Source organism: Mytilus edulis, chromosome 9, assembly GCF_963676685.1.
Source record: "Mytilus edulis chromosome 9, xbMytEdul2.2, whole genome shotgun sequence".
In the NCBI taxonomy this organism is placed as follows: domain Eukaryota; kingdom Metazoa; phylum Mollusca; class Bivalvia; order Mytilida; family Mytilidae; genus Mytilus; species Mytilus edulis.
This window is the reverse complement of record NC_092352.1, coordinates 51,403,019-51,421,372: the sequence shown is the minus strand read 5'-3', so window position 1 is coordinate 51,421,372 and position 18,354 is coordinate 51,403,019. Positions and strand designations below refer to the sequence as shown.

Genomic DNA, 18,354 nt, shown 5'->3' with positions numbered 1-18,354 from the left:
ACGATATTGTGTTATCAAAATATATATAAAAGTCATAATTTGTGAAGTCATGTTCATAACATTTTAAACATAATGTCCGGTTATTGTTGTTCAACTATGTCATAATTTCCGAAATCAATATATCTTTTTAAACTAAATATAGGAGAAAACAGGTCTGTTCAAGTTTAAGTGTTATTGTAATATGAAAGCAGAGTGCATGCATTTGTGCTGATGTAACGTTTCAAATGTTATGTTTGTCAAGGTAAAAAAAAATTAAGGAAACACTTTTGCCAATCTTTCTTTATTTTTACTATGTCAAAGTACCTAGGGAAAACTCAGCTTCAAATCCTTTATCTGTCAGAACATAGTTTGTAGTAAATACCAGTTTGATATTTCCATTAGTTGATCTAACCTCAAAATTATTTGTCAGATCAGCAGTTCCTGTAAATCCATCACCAGCATGCAATGCTTCAGTTGTGTCATTATATATCTGAAATATGCATAATAATTTTGTTGTTGACGACTTGTTACCTTGGAATTATTTTATTATCCAAAATGGTTGTTCATGATTTTTTTTTTCTAACCAAATATCAGCATATGTTTTCCATTTTGCTTTTATTCTGAATAATAAAAACGCATCCTTAAGTAATATCTAGCTCTGAATGTTTTTATTCATAAATAGAACCTTTATGTGGTTGAGTATATTTTTATTTTACTTATTGTATTAAAACCATAAATTTTGTGATAATATAAGGATAAAAAACTAAACTGATGGTTCTTTGACTTCTCATCATTATTCTTTTAAATCTTATATTAGACATTAATATATTGACAAGATTTGAATATCGGGACAATAATATATGACCACTTATTTCTAATAGAAAGATCACAAAGAATTTGATGGTACCTACAACCACACTGCAAGTTTACTAAACATTAGCAAAATTCTTTTTTCCTTGAATTTCTAAGTGACTTTATGAGAAGAATCTTTACACACTTTAGAAAGAAACATAAAAAACCCTCCTGGGCCATCATACAATCAATATATCATTAATAACTATTTCATTATTGTTTTCGACTGATTTTTATCATTCAAACTTATTTAACCTGAAACCGAATTCATGGACCCCCCTTTTTTAAATGCCATTTTGGTTTAATTACGCGAGAAGATTAGGTGTGTCAATTTGCATGAAAACATTAAAATAGTGCAATTTTTTAAAAATTTTATAAATATACAGCAAAAAATGATGATTTTTCTGCATTCATAAATGTAATTTGTATTTGATAAATATGATTTATTTCTGAATAAAAAATGTATAAATTTTTAAGATACTTATAAAATACAGAAATTACATATTATTTAACAAAAAACAATTTGTGTTTATATTTTTAAAGATAAAAAAGTTAATACTTTCTTTCGAAAGGAAAAATACGGTCACAAATCCGAATTTTGAGCAAATATACAAAATTTCTACCTCATTTTGCTCAAAAAGGTACATGAAGGTATATTTTTTTAATTAAATATTTGAATTAATCAGGTATAAAATAATCTATATGGAAATTTTTATCAAAATGTAAATACGGGATCAAAACTGTATCGTATGCCCTTAACCTTTAAGTAATCTCCTTCTGGCTGGATATCAAACTTGTTAAATCTGAGAGTCATTGCCCTTGTTTCTTCTGTTGGGCGCTGTATAATCCACGTGCACTGAATATTTTCTGGATAACTATGAGCAAAATATCCTGGAGAATGAATAGTCCCTTCTTTTGTCATGTAATTTATATTGCACCCTAAAAATATAGAGTTTTTACTGTAACACTTGTAAACCAAATGCATATATACATCACTTGAGACCTTTCACCAAATTTGTAGTATCCATGAGCAACACAACGGTTGCAACATATAGAGCAGTATCTATTATATGTGTTGTTTAACTTTTGTACTCATTATATCATCAAGATATTTAGTCTTTTGACTACTGAAATGTTGGTGCAAGCGCAAACCTCTATAAATCGGACTTAAGTAAATGCATGTTTTTGATCATTTATAATCATCATAATCAGCAATTACAGGGAGCAACTATTAATGTTTTCGAAAAAAATTATTATCCTTACTTAAGAAAGCAGGGGCTTTTTGTCAGATGACCAAGAATTTGTTTGGAATATTTATACTTAAATGTTATCTTTTCACTTAAGGTTTCTAGGTTTTTGTATTCAACGTCATATGCAACGAGATTCAATTGATTATAATGTTCCTTACATTTTTTGTTACATTGATATATTATCAAAATATTCCTCTTTGAATGCTTTGCATATTCATTACAAATCCATAAAGTTTAATCGACAATACAAATCTTTCGTTAAGTGCTGTTAACAAACAATGGTACTAATCATTCTTATTAAGCTTTGGGTTCATAAAATTCAAAAGTTTTTGTTTGATATCTACATTTGTCTTCTCTTACTTGATTTCCAAGATTTGAACATCGATGAATAACTGTCACCTCGATTGGGTCACTGAACACATGAACCATGTAGACAAATTTCAGTGATGGTAGTTAAGCGTTCAACAGCAGTACAATTCCTTTAGATTTTAAAGATATATTGAAGTTTCGCTTTAAAAAAAAGTATACTTGCATGTGTTTTAAAATACAAATTAACCATTTGGTATGTAAAACTAATTTAAACAATCCTGAAATTCAAAGGATTGCATGACTTTCATACTACAACACTAAGCATGTCATGTACTTGATATACAATTCATCTTGCAAACCTTCCCAGTAATTGATGTATATTCCTTTAGGAAATTGAGCATCTCCTTTTCCAGAAATTAACATCAATCTAATTGACTTAGATATAGATATGTGATATTTTGACGTGAAGGCATTGACAACATCTAAAGTTGGAGTTAATGAGATTGCATCCTGATCCCACAAGTACAGCTTCCCATCTGTTCCTATATCCAGATTCTCAAACTGTAAAATATGTATTATGCTTATCAATGTTATATAGAAGGAATGATTTAAAAATAAATTCAGGAAAGTAAAATGAAAAGCATCAGTTAAACACCAGAAGGTATCATATAAAATAGATACGTTCGCCACTTTCACGTTTTTACTTCTGATTGCCAGTTTTGCTGTATTTTCTTTTTAAAAGGATTGTAAAAGTTATTTGTTTTGTTTTGTTTTGTTATGAGGGTAGTTTTAGATCATTTTATGTTGACAATACTTTACAGTCAAGGAAGGACAAATACCTCCAATAATGCATTATTACATTTGAACACATGTTGTACTTGTGTACTTGAGATGGTTGAAAAAAAACGAAAAAGTGATGATCAGATAACAGTTACGGGACTTATTCCCGCAAAATTGTTTATTGTTCACTAATTGATATAATCAGTCTTTTTTTTTTTAATTTTAAACTACTATTTAATCATTCATTCTTTTCTGTTTCTGTATGGTTTTTTTTTTTCATCATTTGAATTAAAAGAATCTTTTGAAAATATGAAATTGAATTATACCAGCGTCAATTTTCAGGATAAAAGCTATTTGTGTATGTCAACATCATCATATGTAATCTTTCAGCGAAACCCTTATTTTTTGGATAATTAATGTCACCAAGGTTACAAGTCTCACACTTGAAATTGGAATGATAATTGATGGCAAAAGATCATGATGGCTTATTTAACCAAAGCTCATAAAAAAGATGTGACATACAATTACTTGATATTCAATCTGATTTTGGTGTAACAAAATATTAATGATACCAGGCTAAGAATTGTGTATGCCAGACTCACTATTTGTATGCTAAAGATTTATAAGCAGCGCCGCTAAAAAAAATCGTAAAAACGCCAAATACCAAATATTAATTTTGTCACGATTTCACCGCAAATTTCATTTAATGCCGTATATAATCATATTGAAGATATGACATTTGTTTTAGTACTTAAGTTTATATTGTGTTTAAGATTACACTTTGCAAATACAGTTGTTTCACAAACCTAGCCTCTTTTTGGGGACATAATAATATTCATAGATATTTAGGTTTGTTACCGTACTTGTTCCAAGATATGATATTTTTGTTTCATGTCACAAAAAAAAAATCGTTCGACCAACTCTAATGATAATAGATATTATATAGGCATGCAAATTATCATACAATCAGAGCAACAAGTAGAAACAATATATATTAATATGATCCTGCATATCCCGCAACATGAAACATCATTACTCATTTTACCTGCATAGTAATGATATTTTCCGTACTGGCAGTAATTTTCCATTCAAAAACTTTTTCTGCCGGAAGATATTCAGAATCATAAAGCGGAGATTTGAAATGTTGCACTGAACTTGTGGCTGTCAAGATTTGGACATCATTAAAAACTTCTGCAACATCTGAAAATATGGATTCATTGTAAGTGTTATGAAATTTACAAAATGGGTATTTTCATTTATGGTGCAGTCTGTGAATGTTTCTATGGAAGTTGTATCGAAATCTAGTAAATTGTATCCAATTTACAGATATAAAATGCTTACAACATATAACGATAGAAAAACTACTGTAATATTCCAAAATGTCCAAAATGGTGGATTGAACCTGGTTTTATAGCGCCTCTCTTATGTATGACAATTGCATTAACATCCATTACATTGACAACTATGTGTCAACAAAACAAACAGACATAATAGATAAAAATGTTAAAAAGGGGATACAGCAGTCAACATCGTGTCACAATCTTAATCACAACAAAAACAAATATATATTTAACAAAGAAGCACAAAAAGCAAATATCATATTTAAAAACCTACCTCATTGCTTACTTATTTTTGTATTATTTTTATGTATTTTAAATCAACTTATAAAGGATTGAGAGATCTTAAGTACTTGGACCGAATGGGTTATATATTAACATTAATTCTGGCGTAGAATAGCGTCAGAATGTAAATGTCACACAGCAGAGATATAGAATAATTGTGTCGTTCACAGTATGCAGGAATAACACATCGGCGGGATGTTAAAAGTACAGAGCCAGTTCAAATGTATCAAATAAACACAAAAAGAGACACAGACAAAGCACACAAACAAACATATAAGATAATACAAACAACATAATGCCGTGATGCATATGTAAAACACCAAAACAGACCAAATAGTAAAGGTAAAAGTAATATTAATAAAGACAAATAAAAGAACACTATAACACAGTATTAAGATGATGAAAAACGTCAGTACGCAAAATCTATACTTTAAAACCATCATGTATTATTTGTGAAGTTGATACGGAATATTTGTCAACATGGTATTGATACATGTACCTCCCGACGAACTTTTTTTTAGAAAAAAGAATGAGACGTTCTTCAACACACCCCTGGTTCATCAAGTTTCTGCTCATACACTGATGACATTTTACAAAGTCTGAATGGGAGCTGCAGGATCCTGAATACCGAATAAGTCGTAAACTTAGTCGATAACTGTTTATCCCATATGCAGGTGAAGTTGATATATTGCTACTAAGGTGGGGGATTACGAAATAAAAATCATTTCGTTTGACATAGATTCTGGTACTGAGATGACTGTGTACATGTATGTCAAATTCGACGTAAACGTCTAGAAATGAGGCGGAGGATGCTTTGTCTGTAGTTTCTTTAATTTCTAGTTCTGGGGATAGATAAATGGAACCCAAGGAGAAAAGTTCGATATGTTAATGGAAAGAATTTCATTAATATATCTGAAAGTGAAATGAAATAATCTGGCTTCTTTGATCTTTTTGTTCTTGACAAGCATGACAAGGGTCTAAAGGAACTCCGATTAAATATATCAAGTATGAATGAACATAACGATTCACATAAATACCATGATATAATTAAGCTGAAGAATTAGAGTGAGTAAAAGAAATGTTGAGAGAACTGCATAAATATGATTCCATTTTTGAAAATAAGTTGGTTGGTTTTTCAGAAATTTTATGTTTATCTTTCCCATAAACAAATTATTTTTTATTACATATAAACAAATTAATGATATCAAACTGAATAGCACTTTAAAAAAAGTTCCACAAATTGCGGCAGTGTTTGGGTGAGTATGTCTTGCAAGTTTTTTAGTATCCAATTCCTTTAAAACCTCTTTTGAATTTGTGATTTTTATAATGGAATAGGCTATGACATTATTACGTATTGCTTCTTCACTGTATACGTAATGGTCATATTCAGTAATGCTTGTATATCTAATTCTCTATGTATTGAAGACCCATTGGTGGACTGTTTTTTACTAGGTAGGGTTCTTTTCTATTTGCTAAATTATCCAGTTTCTGTTCACAAATTTATTATAATAACAGATTTTAACAGACTTTACTGATGTTCTGACAAACCTGTAGTCCAGATAATTCTGAACACGCCAGATTGTATCACTGAGCTATCTGTCACCAGGCGGATGTTGAGCACATTGTCTGAGGAATAATAAACTGGCTGGTTATTTACTGTGCCTGTCAACTCGGCCAAGAAAATCTCTCCTTTAATTCCACCAGTCCTTAATTCCATAATGTCAGCATTTTTTTCAATATTTAACGATTCTATCTGCGAAAGGTTTAACATGCTTAATATTATTATAGTATTACTATAAATGGTAGTAGGGCATTCTTTTTAACAAGATGCAATGCAGATTTGTTATAACCAAGACAGTGATGACTTTATTTGTGATGGAGTGTCTTTGTGGGATGTGAAGATCACGAAACAAAAGACTATTACATTAATTGTATACTTATGCCTAGAGAGCTAATAAATCAAAGCTAAACAATCACAACAAATAATGTTAAAATGAAAATCTAGAAAAAAAAAGAAAAAAAAAGAATTAACCGTTGATACTGAATACATTCATATGTATTTGGTTAATCATGTTAATTGGAGATTTAGAAAAGTTACTCCCAAACTATGTCCATTTGTCAGAAAAATTAAAGAAGTCAATTTACTTTCTTACCTTGACTTTTATGATTGATTCAACGTTTGTTACAATAGACCATAAACAGGATCTCGAATTCCGATTGATGAAAGCGTTGGAAATTACACCTGAAGGCTCTGTGCCTCTTGATTCGTATTCTGCATTAATCACATGATGACATATACTTCCTGAAAATCCCAAGATCACATAGTGATATAATGAAAATGTAAACATTTCCAAGCTAACGACATACGCAGTGTTGCCCTCATTGAAAACTAAAAAAATACCAAAAGAACATTTGGCAATCATGTGTATATTTCTTACCCTAACCGTTTTATTAAGACTTGAAATATTAGTTCAAAGTTCCTACATAAATATCATTTCATATTTAAATCAATAGGTACAGAAAGAATAAAAACATGTTATATTTAAATTTAGTTAGACATATTTTGACTGTTTTTCGCAATATACACCTGACTCAAAGTGCAAGCAATATTTTCATAAAGTCGTTGAATTCTTTGTCAGTTCTTTTTTCTTCAAACTGACTGTAAAATATTAAAAACAATACATTTATTTTCTAATAAGTGTTGGATTCTTTGGTTACAATGTATTAACAACAACAAAAAACACCAGAAATGAGTACTTGTAGTTACTGACAGCTAGTTAAAAGCCACTAACAACTAATTAATCCCAGATAAAAAGATTTTTATCTTTACTTTTTAAAATTAAATGTGCACTAAGAAAGGAAAGAATACACAAACCACCTAAGACTAGAATCAAAATAATAAACAACTTTGAAATTTTAATAAATGGCACTAAAAGTAACCCAACAGCTTTAAACAACTTTACCATCAGGTTGTCACGTGTTACACCTTTAGAATTTATCAACAAAGAAAGTAGTTACGAGTCAGTCAAGCGTACTTTGAATAAAATAAATAACAAATTTAAAAACAATCAATATGATAAAAGACATCCACATATGTACGCTGAATGTTAAAAGAGGGACGAAAGATACCAAAGGGACAGTCAAACTCATAAATCTAAAACAAACTGACAACGCCATGGCTAAAAATGAAAAAGACAAACAGAAAAACAATAGTACACACGACACAACATAGAAAACTAAAGAATAAACAACACGAACCCCACCAAAAACTAGGGGTGATCTCAGGTGCTCCGGAAGGGTAAGCAGATCCTGCTCCACATGTGGCACCCGTCGTGTTGCTTATGTGATTACAAATCCGGTAAATAGTCTAATTCGGTAGGTCATATTCATGAAAGGGAAGGGGATTGTTGTTACGACGTAAGGAACATATCCGATATCATTTGTGAAACGGTTATTCCATAACGGTCAACCAACTCGTGATGTCGTCCGTAAAATTTACGAAGGGATGATTTCAACTTCACCATTTGGAACTCTTGGTTTAATAGCTTCCTTGTGAGCAGCAAACCTCTATCAAGAAAATCATGATAGGAAATGCAAGCACGAGAATATCGTATCAATTGGGAGATATATACCCCGTATGCAGGTGCTGCTGGAATGTTGCTACTTAGAAATGGAAAGTTCACAATTGGAAAGCTGAAATCATCTCTTTTGTCGTAAAGTTTTGTTTTCAACCGACCCTCATTGTCAATTTCTAGATGTAAGTCAAGATATGAAGCCGACTTTACTGTATCTGTAGTATCCTTTATCGATTGGATAGATGCGTTCCACATAGTCACCAAATTTTGAATTGTTTAGTGAAAGAACATCATCTATATAGCGGAAAGTAGAGTTAAAGGATATTGCTAACTTCTTATCTTTCTTTTAAAGGACTCAGAGATAAAGAGAAAAGAACAAGATTTTATCAATGGATAAAAAATCAAAAAAGTCTTATAACTTTTATACAAGAAAGTCACTTTGATGAAAATCTTGAAAAAAAATTATATACTGAAACTAGTAACGTTATCTATTTTAGTCATGGTACAACCCAAAGTAAAGGGGTAGCCATTATAATTTATAATAAGTTAGAATGTAAAGTAATCAATGAAAACAAAGACAAAGACGGTAGAATACTAATGTTAAACATAGAAATAGAAAATATAGTTTATTCGCTCATTAACATATATGCACCAAACATAGAAACGGAAAGAAACAAGTTCTTTAAAAATCTGTCTGATTTCATAAGTAATTATACAATTGGAACGGTAATAATAGGCGGCGACATGAACGATGCACTATCAAACTTAGATAGAAAACTTACTAATGAAAAACGCAAAAATATAAAACCAGTAAATAGTTTAAAATCTTTAATTAAAACACACAATCTAATCGATATATGGCGATATTTAAATCCTAAAAAAATACAGTATACCTGGAAAAGACAAAACTTCAGTCAAGCTAGTAGAATTGATTACTTTTTAATAAATAAAGATTTTGTGCTCAATACAAAATCAAGCGACATAAGACCCGCACTAATAAAAAGCACAGACCACCAAGGCGTGTCTCTAAAATTACAAAGCGTAACGGCCGAGAGTAGAGGTCCAGGATACTGGAAATTAAATAATTCCATTTTAGAAGAAAATGAATATTGTAAAGAAATAGAAATAATTATTGCAAAATACAAAACAATTATGCAAGACACAACTACGGATGTGCATCTTCTTTGGGACGCGATTAAAATTGATATTAAACTGTTTACAATAAATTATTGCAAAAGCAGAGCTTACAACAAAAATAATGAAATAAAGCAAATGGAAAAAAAATTAACAATCTTAACCGAAAAATATCAGAAAAATGAAAACAACGATATTTTGCAAAAAATAAATCAAATTGAAAATCAGTTAGAAAAACATTATGAATATAAAGCTAAATGCGCCCAATTAAGATCGAAACAAGATTGGGTAGAAAAAGGCGAAAAAAATACAACTTACTTTTTAGGCCTAGCAAAAAATAAACAAACAAAAAAAAACAATAATAAAACTAAAAGATGACCAAGGAAATATTGTTACAGATCAAAGTAAAATACTTCAAATTGAAAAGGATTTTTACGACAAACTATATTCAAAAGAAAATGAAAACATGGCCCAATCATGGGAATATATTAACAGTACCGAAGTAAAAAATAAATTATCAAAACACGAAAGTCAGACGTGTGACGGATATGTTACAATAGAAGAATTAACACTAGCAGTAAATAATTTAAAACCCAATAAAAGCCCAGGTAAAGATGGTATCACAACAAATTTCTATAAAAAGTTTTGGCAATCATTAGGCCCAATCCTTGTTAACATCTTTAATACAAGCTACGACAGGCAAAAGCTACCATTTTCTCAAAGACAAAGTATTCTTAATCTTATATACAAAAAGAATGATCCACTAGATCTTTCAAATTATAGGCCAATCTCCTTATTAAACTCAGACTATAAAATACTATCTTACACATTAGCTCAAATAATAAAAAATGTACTAAATTTAATAATAAATGCAGACCAAACAGGATATATAAAAAAAACGATATATTGGCTTTAATCTCAGACAAATACAAGACATCATAGATTACGCCGACAAATTCAATCTTTGGTATCTTTGGTATCTCTTTCGTCCCTCTTTTACGCCGACAAATTCAATGTTGAAGGTGCAATTTTGTTTCTAGACTTTTCAAAAGCATTTGATACCTTAAAATGGACCTTTATGTACCAAACTCTCGAACATTTCGGCTTTAATAGTTCATTTATTAACTGGATCAAAACGTTATATTCTGATATAAATAGCTCTGTGTTCAATAATGGATGGATCTCTGCACCAATTAGTCTAAAAAGGGGGGTGCGTCAAGGATGCCCCTGCTCTTCCATGATCTTCGTGATCGCAGTTGAAATCATGGCATGTAAATTAAGGAATGATTATAACATTAAAGGTTTTGAAATCAAACTTGACCATTCAAAACATAATCTGAAAATTTCCCAGTTAGCAGATGATACCACTCTGTTTCTTAAATCAAAAAATGAAATTATAGCAGCATTAAACGTTATTGAAATCTTTGGAACATTTTCTGGTCTTAAATTAAATAAAAACAAAACGGAAGGCATTTGGATAGGAAAACTGAAAAATTGTAAAGATAAAGTAGATAATATAAAATTCACAGATAACCCCGTTAAAGTGTTAGGATTATATTTCAGCACAAATAAAGCAGAACGCGCAAAACTAAATTGGGAAAACAAATTTGAAAAAGCAAAAAAACTCATGAAATCTTGGGAAAAAAGACATCTTACTAAGTTGGCTTTAGATGAATTTGGCTATTTATTTTAGGTATTTTAAACATATAGCACTTCAACGATTTTCGGTACTTATACATCTTCGGATTTCAAATGTTTGGCTTTGAGCGTTCCTGATGAAGGTAAATCCAGAAAAGCGCTTCGGACGCAATAAATTATTAAACGTGTTGTTTTATATTTTTACTATCATCGGTAAAATCCTTATAATCAAATCACTTATTATTCCACAATTCACATACTTAGCAAGTATGACAGTCATAAATAAAACGTACAGCGACAATCTAGAAAGAGAAATTTTTAATTTTATTTGGAACGGTAAACAAGACAAATTAAAAAGGTCAACTCTCATAGCAGATTACAATACAGGAGGACTCAATATGATAGATATCGACAGCTACTTTAATACACTTAAAATTAAATGGGTATCAAGATTAATGGAGTCAAAATATGAAAATTGGTCAATTATTCCGAGATTCTTTTTTGATAAATACGGAAAAAACTTCCTTATCTTCAAAATGAATTTAAAACTTAAAAATTTAAAACTACTTAAAATTACAACTGAATTACCAGAATTTTATCTGGATATTGTAAAATGCTGGATACGGAAAGGTGGAGGTCAAACTAAATCACCCACTAACTTTAGAGAAATACGCAAAGAAATTATATGGGTAATAAAAACATAAAAATAAAAAATAAACCATTATTGATGCTCAATTGGATCAAAAGCAATATAATCTATATTAATGAAATTATTGACGAAAACGGTCAAATCAACGAAAAGACAATACTGCGTAAGTTAGAAATAAAACACAACTGGATAGCCGAACTATCAATACTAAAAAAAGCTATTCCAAAATGTTGGATAGATATCCTGAAAACAAATAAATCTGTTAAAACCCAAGTTAGTATTAACGAAAAAATAATTAGAATGAATGAAACAGAAATAAATTTAGCAGATCTTGATAACAAAACCGTCTATCAACATTTTATAAAAAACAAAATAACTCCAAACATTGGAATAATAAAATGGCAAAGAATATTAGGCGTAAAACCATTACAAATTAGACACTCCTTATCATTTACAAACAAAGAAATATACACAAACAAACTTAAAGTTTATAAATGGAAATTATTTAGCTATATATTGCCGAACACAGAAAATCTTTTCAAATGGAAAATATCTAATACGTCAGAGTGTGCTTTATGAAAATGCACAGACAATTATCAACATTTTTTTTTATCGATTGTGAATTTTTAAAAGACTTGTGGAATAAAATAACAGAAAAAATGAATATCATAAACAGAAAAAATGAATATCATAAACTTTTGTAAGAAAATAAACTTAATAGATATAGTCTTTGTATATAAAATAGGAGACCGACATTATAATGACATAACTCTTATAACGTTGATAGGTTTCTCAATTAACAAATCATTTTACACGTCAGAACAAAGAACAAAATCTGCCGACATATACAACATCTTCAAAAAAAAAATTTGAATTATATTTTGAAGTTAACAGATGTGTAAAAAAACGTAAAAGTAATCTAATTCGCAAATTTCAAAAATTTCTTTAAAATGTTAGATTATAAAATACGTAAACATAATAGTCATATATAGTTTCGAAACATAACGCACAAAATATTTACTCAAGTATCTTTAAAATGAAATACTATAAATGCAAAATTAAATTTGACACCTCAGCGGCCGTAAAGAAAAACCCATAAATTACACCTATTCTAAAACTTTAAATCAAAACACAATAAGGTACATATTATGGGGAAAGACAATAAATTCATATTTCGATAATAATAAACATATAATATCTTACCTTTTGATAATAATCCAAAAGCGAAAAGATTAACACATGAACTATATTATCCTTCAATCATGTCAGGTTACGATTATTTGATCACACTAAGACCTTGCACGATTTTTCTAAACGAGCAGTATGTGTCAGGTAGACTGTATCCAATAATGAGAATGTAAAAGTAAAGGTCAAATACGGAACAAAATTACGTAATTATAAAATTAATGTGAATGATTTGCAATTATATATGCTTATTAACATTTATTGTAAATAAAAGATTTTTTGGCTGGAATTTCCGATAATATTGATTTTATGAATGCCATGTGTGTAGAAGGCATTTCTTTGTTTAAGTATATCAACATGAGGTCAAGGACTACATCATGTTCAATGCATGATCATCTAATTACTTTATCTGATTGGTCAGTTCTTAAAATCGGTAATTAATATCAAATTTCTACATGTGCTTGGACATGCGGTCATTCGCCTTTGTTTTGGGAGAAAGAAAAGATCGTTTTGAATTTATCTGAAAAACCGAATAAACAGTAGAAAGGCATTCATCGAAGAATCCACAGATTAGAAGGTAAAAGCGAACCTTAACTATTATTTTATATATTTTTAATAACTTAATTTTTAATTTATTATTATTTATTTTGAATTGTTTATTGCTTTTGAACCATGGTCCGGCGTGCCTTAATTTTTGGTAATTCTTATATTCGTCGTTTAGAAACTTTTACTCATGAAAACTGTGATCGAGGTTGGTTAAATTTAGGTTTAGACAGAACCGACATCCAGGTGGAATTTTTTGGTTTGGGGGGAGGGACTCTTCGCCCCGGTAATAAATGTGTTCAAAAGCAACAATATATGCATATAATTGAAGAATATATGCCACATTCGGTTTTTCTTCAGGTTGGAGGCAACGATTTGTCCTCTGAAAATGAGCCCGTGAAAATAGCAAGAGATATCAGTGTTTTTGCCGATTACATAATAAATTGCTATCATGTTAACCACGTGGTTATTGGTCAACTTCTCCCGAGGTATTCCGAAAGACCGGAAGCTTATTATAACAACAAGGTTTACATTGTAAACAAAGAACTTAGTCATTTAGTAAAAGAAAGAGACAATGCGACTTTCTGGCATCATAGGGGGTTGTGGAAGAACACCCCAGATTTATTATTAAAAGACAAAGTTCATCTTAATGATGAAGGTATGGAAATATACGCTAGAAGTGTCCGTGCTGCTGTTGGTAGCCTTTCACGAACATGTAATGTCGAGCAAACAAGCGTTGCAAATTACCGTTTATGATTGTTATAAACTTATTGTCCCTATTTGGACATATGAAGAAAAGAAGCATACACTACAATTATGTAGTTATCTATGAATTATTTGCATATTATTACTCCATCACCTTTTGTAACGATTTATAATCTAAATTATCTCTGAGTGGTTGTGCTTAGTATGCACGTGGTTGTGCTTATATGCACGTGGTTGTGCTTATATGCACATGGTTGTGCTTATACGCACATGGTTGTGACACTGGTGACATGAAAGATGTCTTATTTGTAAATAATTATGGTTGGTTACATCATTTATATCAGAGTTATATAATATAATATGTCTCTTTTTATATTTAAATATTGATTATCCATAATCATGGTTTATATACTTTTATTTTAGTATATTATTAGGTTAATTATTTAATCAGAGAATAAATCATGTCTTTCCCTATAATGGTTGTGTCACAATAGGGATCGATTTTGGTACTATTAAAGAATTTTATTCATATTGGTTGGTTTTATAAAATTGGTTTTGGAGTAATAATTAGCATACATGTATCATAGTCAAACTTAACTTTTAACATGAGTACATTTTGCTAGATATATCATCATATCAACTATGTTAATTTTATTGACAAGCATTTTGGTTTAAAAATTACACTTATTTACATTTGTAGTAACATTCTTAAAGTTCTGTGATATACAGGATTTCTATTTTTATTATTTTTTGTTTTTTGTTTTTTTGTTTTATGTTTTTATAGCAAAATGCCAAAGCAGAAGAGCCGAACAAGAAGAAAGGCTGCTCCTCAAAGCATTGAAGAAGATGTTCCAAATTTAGTGGAGGAACAAAGTGAGATACCACCACTATACAGGCAACCAGTGCGGAGACGCAAGACCAGACGAGCTGTTCCTGAAACAATTACTGAACAGCCGTCTGTTCCAACAGCAAATGACATTGCTGATGCTTTATTCCGAAAGTTTGAAAGTTCCGGCGTGCAACTGGTAAAAGACAATACAGCAGTTCCAATTAATGACTTAACTGGTATGTTGTCGTCATCATCCACACAACCAGAAAATTCATCAACTAATGACTCTCAGGGACAAATGTTAGCTGTCTTCCAACCGCCATTGTCTTCAGATCCTAATATTAACACGTCTTCTGATGGTGAGCTGTTAAACCCTAACTCGTATGCCGAGAATCCTTATGCTTGTGACATGTTGAGACATTCTATACCTTTAGACTATCATGTCAGCAGTAAGGTTAAATCTGATGTTTGGTGTGATAATTATGTAAATTTTGCTTTATTATTACCTTCTAACATTGATGATACATGTAATGAATCAACATTATTTGAGAATTTGAATATAAAAATTTCAAATAGGAAGTCTAACAAAGAGCTTTTGTCCATTCACCAATGGACAAATGCTTTTGACATATTTATGTCTATATATCTTGAAAAGAATTTGAGGTCGGCTAGAGCATTGATTAAATATGGTTTTAATGTACGGTCATTATGCAAGTCCTTGGGTTTCCAAGCCGCTAAAGTATATGATGAGAAATTTAGAAAGATAAGAAAAATTTTAGGGTTACAATGGGATCAAATCAATGATGAACTTTGGCGATCTGCTGCTTTATATGAAAGACAATCTGATTTTTCAGGTCAAAATAAGAAGTCGTATGCTAAAACGTAATTTTCAATAAAACTGTACCATAACTTAAGATCTAATCTTGCATCAGAATTCAGATTGATTCTATAATGAGGAGATGTATGACCTATAGTCAGATCAAAAAGCCTACGTAAAAAGGCTCTCACAAGGATGATAACTCCACATGCAAAATTTAAAAGACCCAATAAGGATTGCAATTCTCTGAGTGAGATACTGCGTTTACATTTGTATTTACTTAATAATTGCAAAAATTTTTCTATTTTCTCCATAGGTAATCGAGCTACCATCTGAGTAGAATCAATTTCAATACCGTAGATAGTAATGCAAGTAGTAGGGAGTTGTGTTTTTTCTGATTTGATGGGTACCCCCAATTTATCAGAAAGACAAAGAAAAGTTTGTAATGCACTATAATATTCATTTGAGCCAGCTTTTCCGACAAAGAAAAAATCATCTAACAGGTTTGATACCTCATATATTTGAAATTTAGCATTTAAATTGGTTAAGGCTTTACCAAAAGTAATAGTAGGCATTTATAATCAAGTTTTGTTAAAAGCTATGATGTCTACAGCTTATTTTTGTTCCTTAAGGATTGGAGAAATTGCAGTTAAAACTGAGTCTGAAATCTATAGAGTAATTCAAAGGGCAGATATAAAGTTTGAAAGAGTAAATGGTCATGTGAGCAATATGACAATTACTATGAAGTTCTACAAACATAGTAATCTACAGAGTAAGACATTATCAATAGCTAGACGTCCTGAAAATTATTATGTCCTGTTAAAGCTATTGAGGAATATCTAAGGTTACAAAATTGTCCACATGGTCCTTTATTTCGATTTAAATGTGGAAAACCTGTTTCGGGTTTTTATTTCAATTCTTCACTAAAAAGTTTGCTTAATTTCGTAGGATTAGACACTAATTTTTATAAAGGCCACAGTTTCCGAATTGGAGCTGCGACATCTGCAGCTGCCAGAGGTGTGCCGTTAGCCTTGATCCAAAGCATGGGTAGATGGAAGTCGAACGCTTTTCAACATTATATTCGACTTGATAATTTTCACACTTAGATTTAATACAATCTCAGTCGCTTATTAAGTACTTTGGTAGAGGTCAACATGGCTTGCTTTACCTTTTTGTGATTTTTTGTATTTACTTTTAGAGAGGTCAACATGGTTTGCTCTGCAAATTTAAGTTTTTTTTTTATTTCAGTCATTTACTATATGTAATGGTATTTATTGGGTTGGTAATGGTCAACATGGCTTGCTTTACCTTTCCTTACAAGTTTAATTATCAATGATTATTTTGTATACTTATATATCATTTCTTTTTTGTTTTGTTTTGTTTATAATATGTGTTATTATTTTTGTAGAGGTCAACATGGTTTGCTCTACACTTTTACTGAAATGCTAAAGTTAAAAAGAGTATATTTTATTCAATTTTGGGTGTTTTTTATTGAGGTCAACATGGCTTGCTCAATTTTCTAATTCTGGAGTTCCTAAGTTGAATACAGAGTCCTCGGTTGGGGATCCCTCTTGGGATTTGTGGCACTTTTTCAACCCCACCTTTGCTTATTAAAGTCATTGTCATTTATGCAGTACTATTATAATTGTTAAGATGTAAGTTGCATTTTAAATTAATTTCTGAATAAATGACATTTTACTCAACTTGTATTTTATTAACAGCAAACATAGCTCAGACTCTTTGATCTTGGTCATTTATACAAGGTTTTCTCGTTGTTATCTGTGTCAAGGAACATTAGCTGACAAAATAACATTTATTGTAAATAAAAGATTTTTTGGCTGGAATTTCCGATAATATTGATTTTATGAATGCCATGTGTGTAGAAGGCATTTCTTTGTTTAAGTATATCAACATGAGGTCAAGGACTACATCATGTTCAATGCATGATCATCTAATTACTTTATCTGATTGGTCAGTTCTTAAAATCGGTAATTAATATCAAATTTCTACATGTGCTTGGACATGCGGTCATTCGCCTTTGTTTTGGGAGAAAGAAAAGATCGTTTTGAATTTATCTGAAACGAGCAGTATGTGTCAGGTAGACTGTATCCAATAATGAGAATGTAAAAGTAAAGGTCAAATACGGAACAAAATTACGTAATTATAAAATTAATGTGAATGATTTGCAATTATATATGCTTATATTGTATTTTTTTCTATTTGTAATTGACTGTATATTGTAATTTTTTCTATTTGTAATTGACTAGCAATTAGTTGGATTATATTATAATTTATAAATGTATGTTTTACAGACAAATTAAACTAACAAGTACTAACAAAATTTAATATATACTACTAACGGTTAACGAGGCCGGGATAAGGTACCGGTATTTGATGTATCCACTAACAAATGTGAAAAACTCTCAATAAATGATTTACCTTTAAAAAAAAAACAACTAATAAAAAAATCAGGTATCTTAGTCTCAA

The 18,354-nt window shown here is 30.3% G+C and overlaps 2 protein-coding genes across 2 annotated transcripts in view; one reads left to right on the top strand and one right to left on the bottom strand.

The window, feature by feature from the left end:
- Positions 1–6,509, bottom strand: part of LOC139490036 (uncharacterized) — a 194,490-nt gene extending 187,981 nt beyond the window's left edge. Inside the window, exons 1-5 of the mRNA XM_071276888.1 lie at positions 6,341–6,509; positions 4,216–4,370; positions 2,750–2,951; positions 1,592–1,770; positions 304–469 (exon numbers count right to left, since the gene is read on the bottom strand). Coding sequence (XP_071132989.1) covers positions 304–469; positions 1,592–1,770; positions 2,750–2,951; positions 4,216–4,370; positions 6,341–6,509 — 871 coding nt within the window. The remainder of the gene's footprint in view (positions 1–303; positions 470–1,591; positions 1,771–2,749; positions 2,952–4,215; positions 4,371–6,340) is intronic.
- A 7,248-nt stretch (positions 6,510–13,757) lies between these two features.
- Positions 13,758–16,036, top strand: LOC139488555 (uncharacterized). The gene is made up of 2 exons (XM_071274281.1): positions 13,758–14,174; positions 15,006–16,036. Exon 2 carries the CDS (start codon positions 15,010–15,012, stop codon positions 15,934–15,936), a length of 927 nt encoding a protein of 308 aa, XP_071130382.1. The 5' UTR covers positions 13,758–14,174; positions 15,006–15,009; the 3' UTR covers positions 15,937–16,036.
- The last annotated feature ends 2,318 nt before the right edge of the window (positions 16,037–18,354 follow it).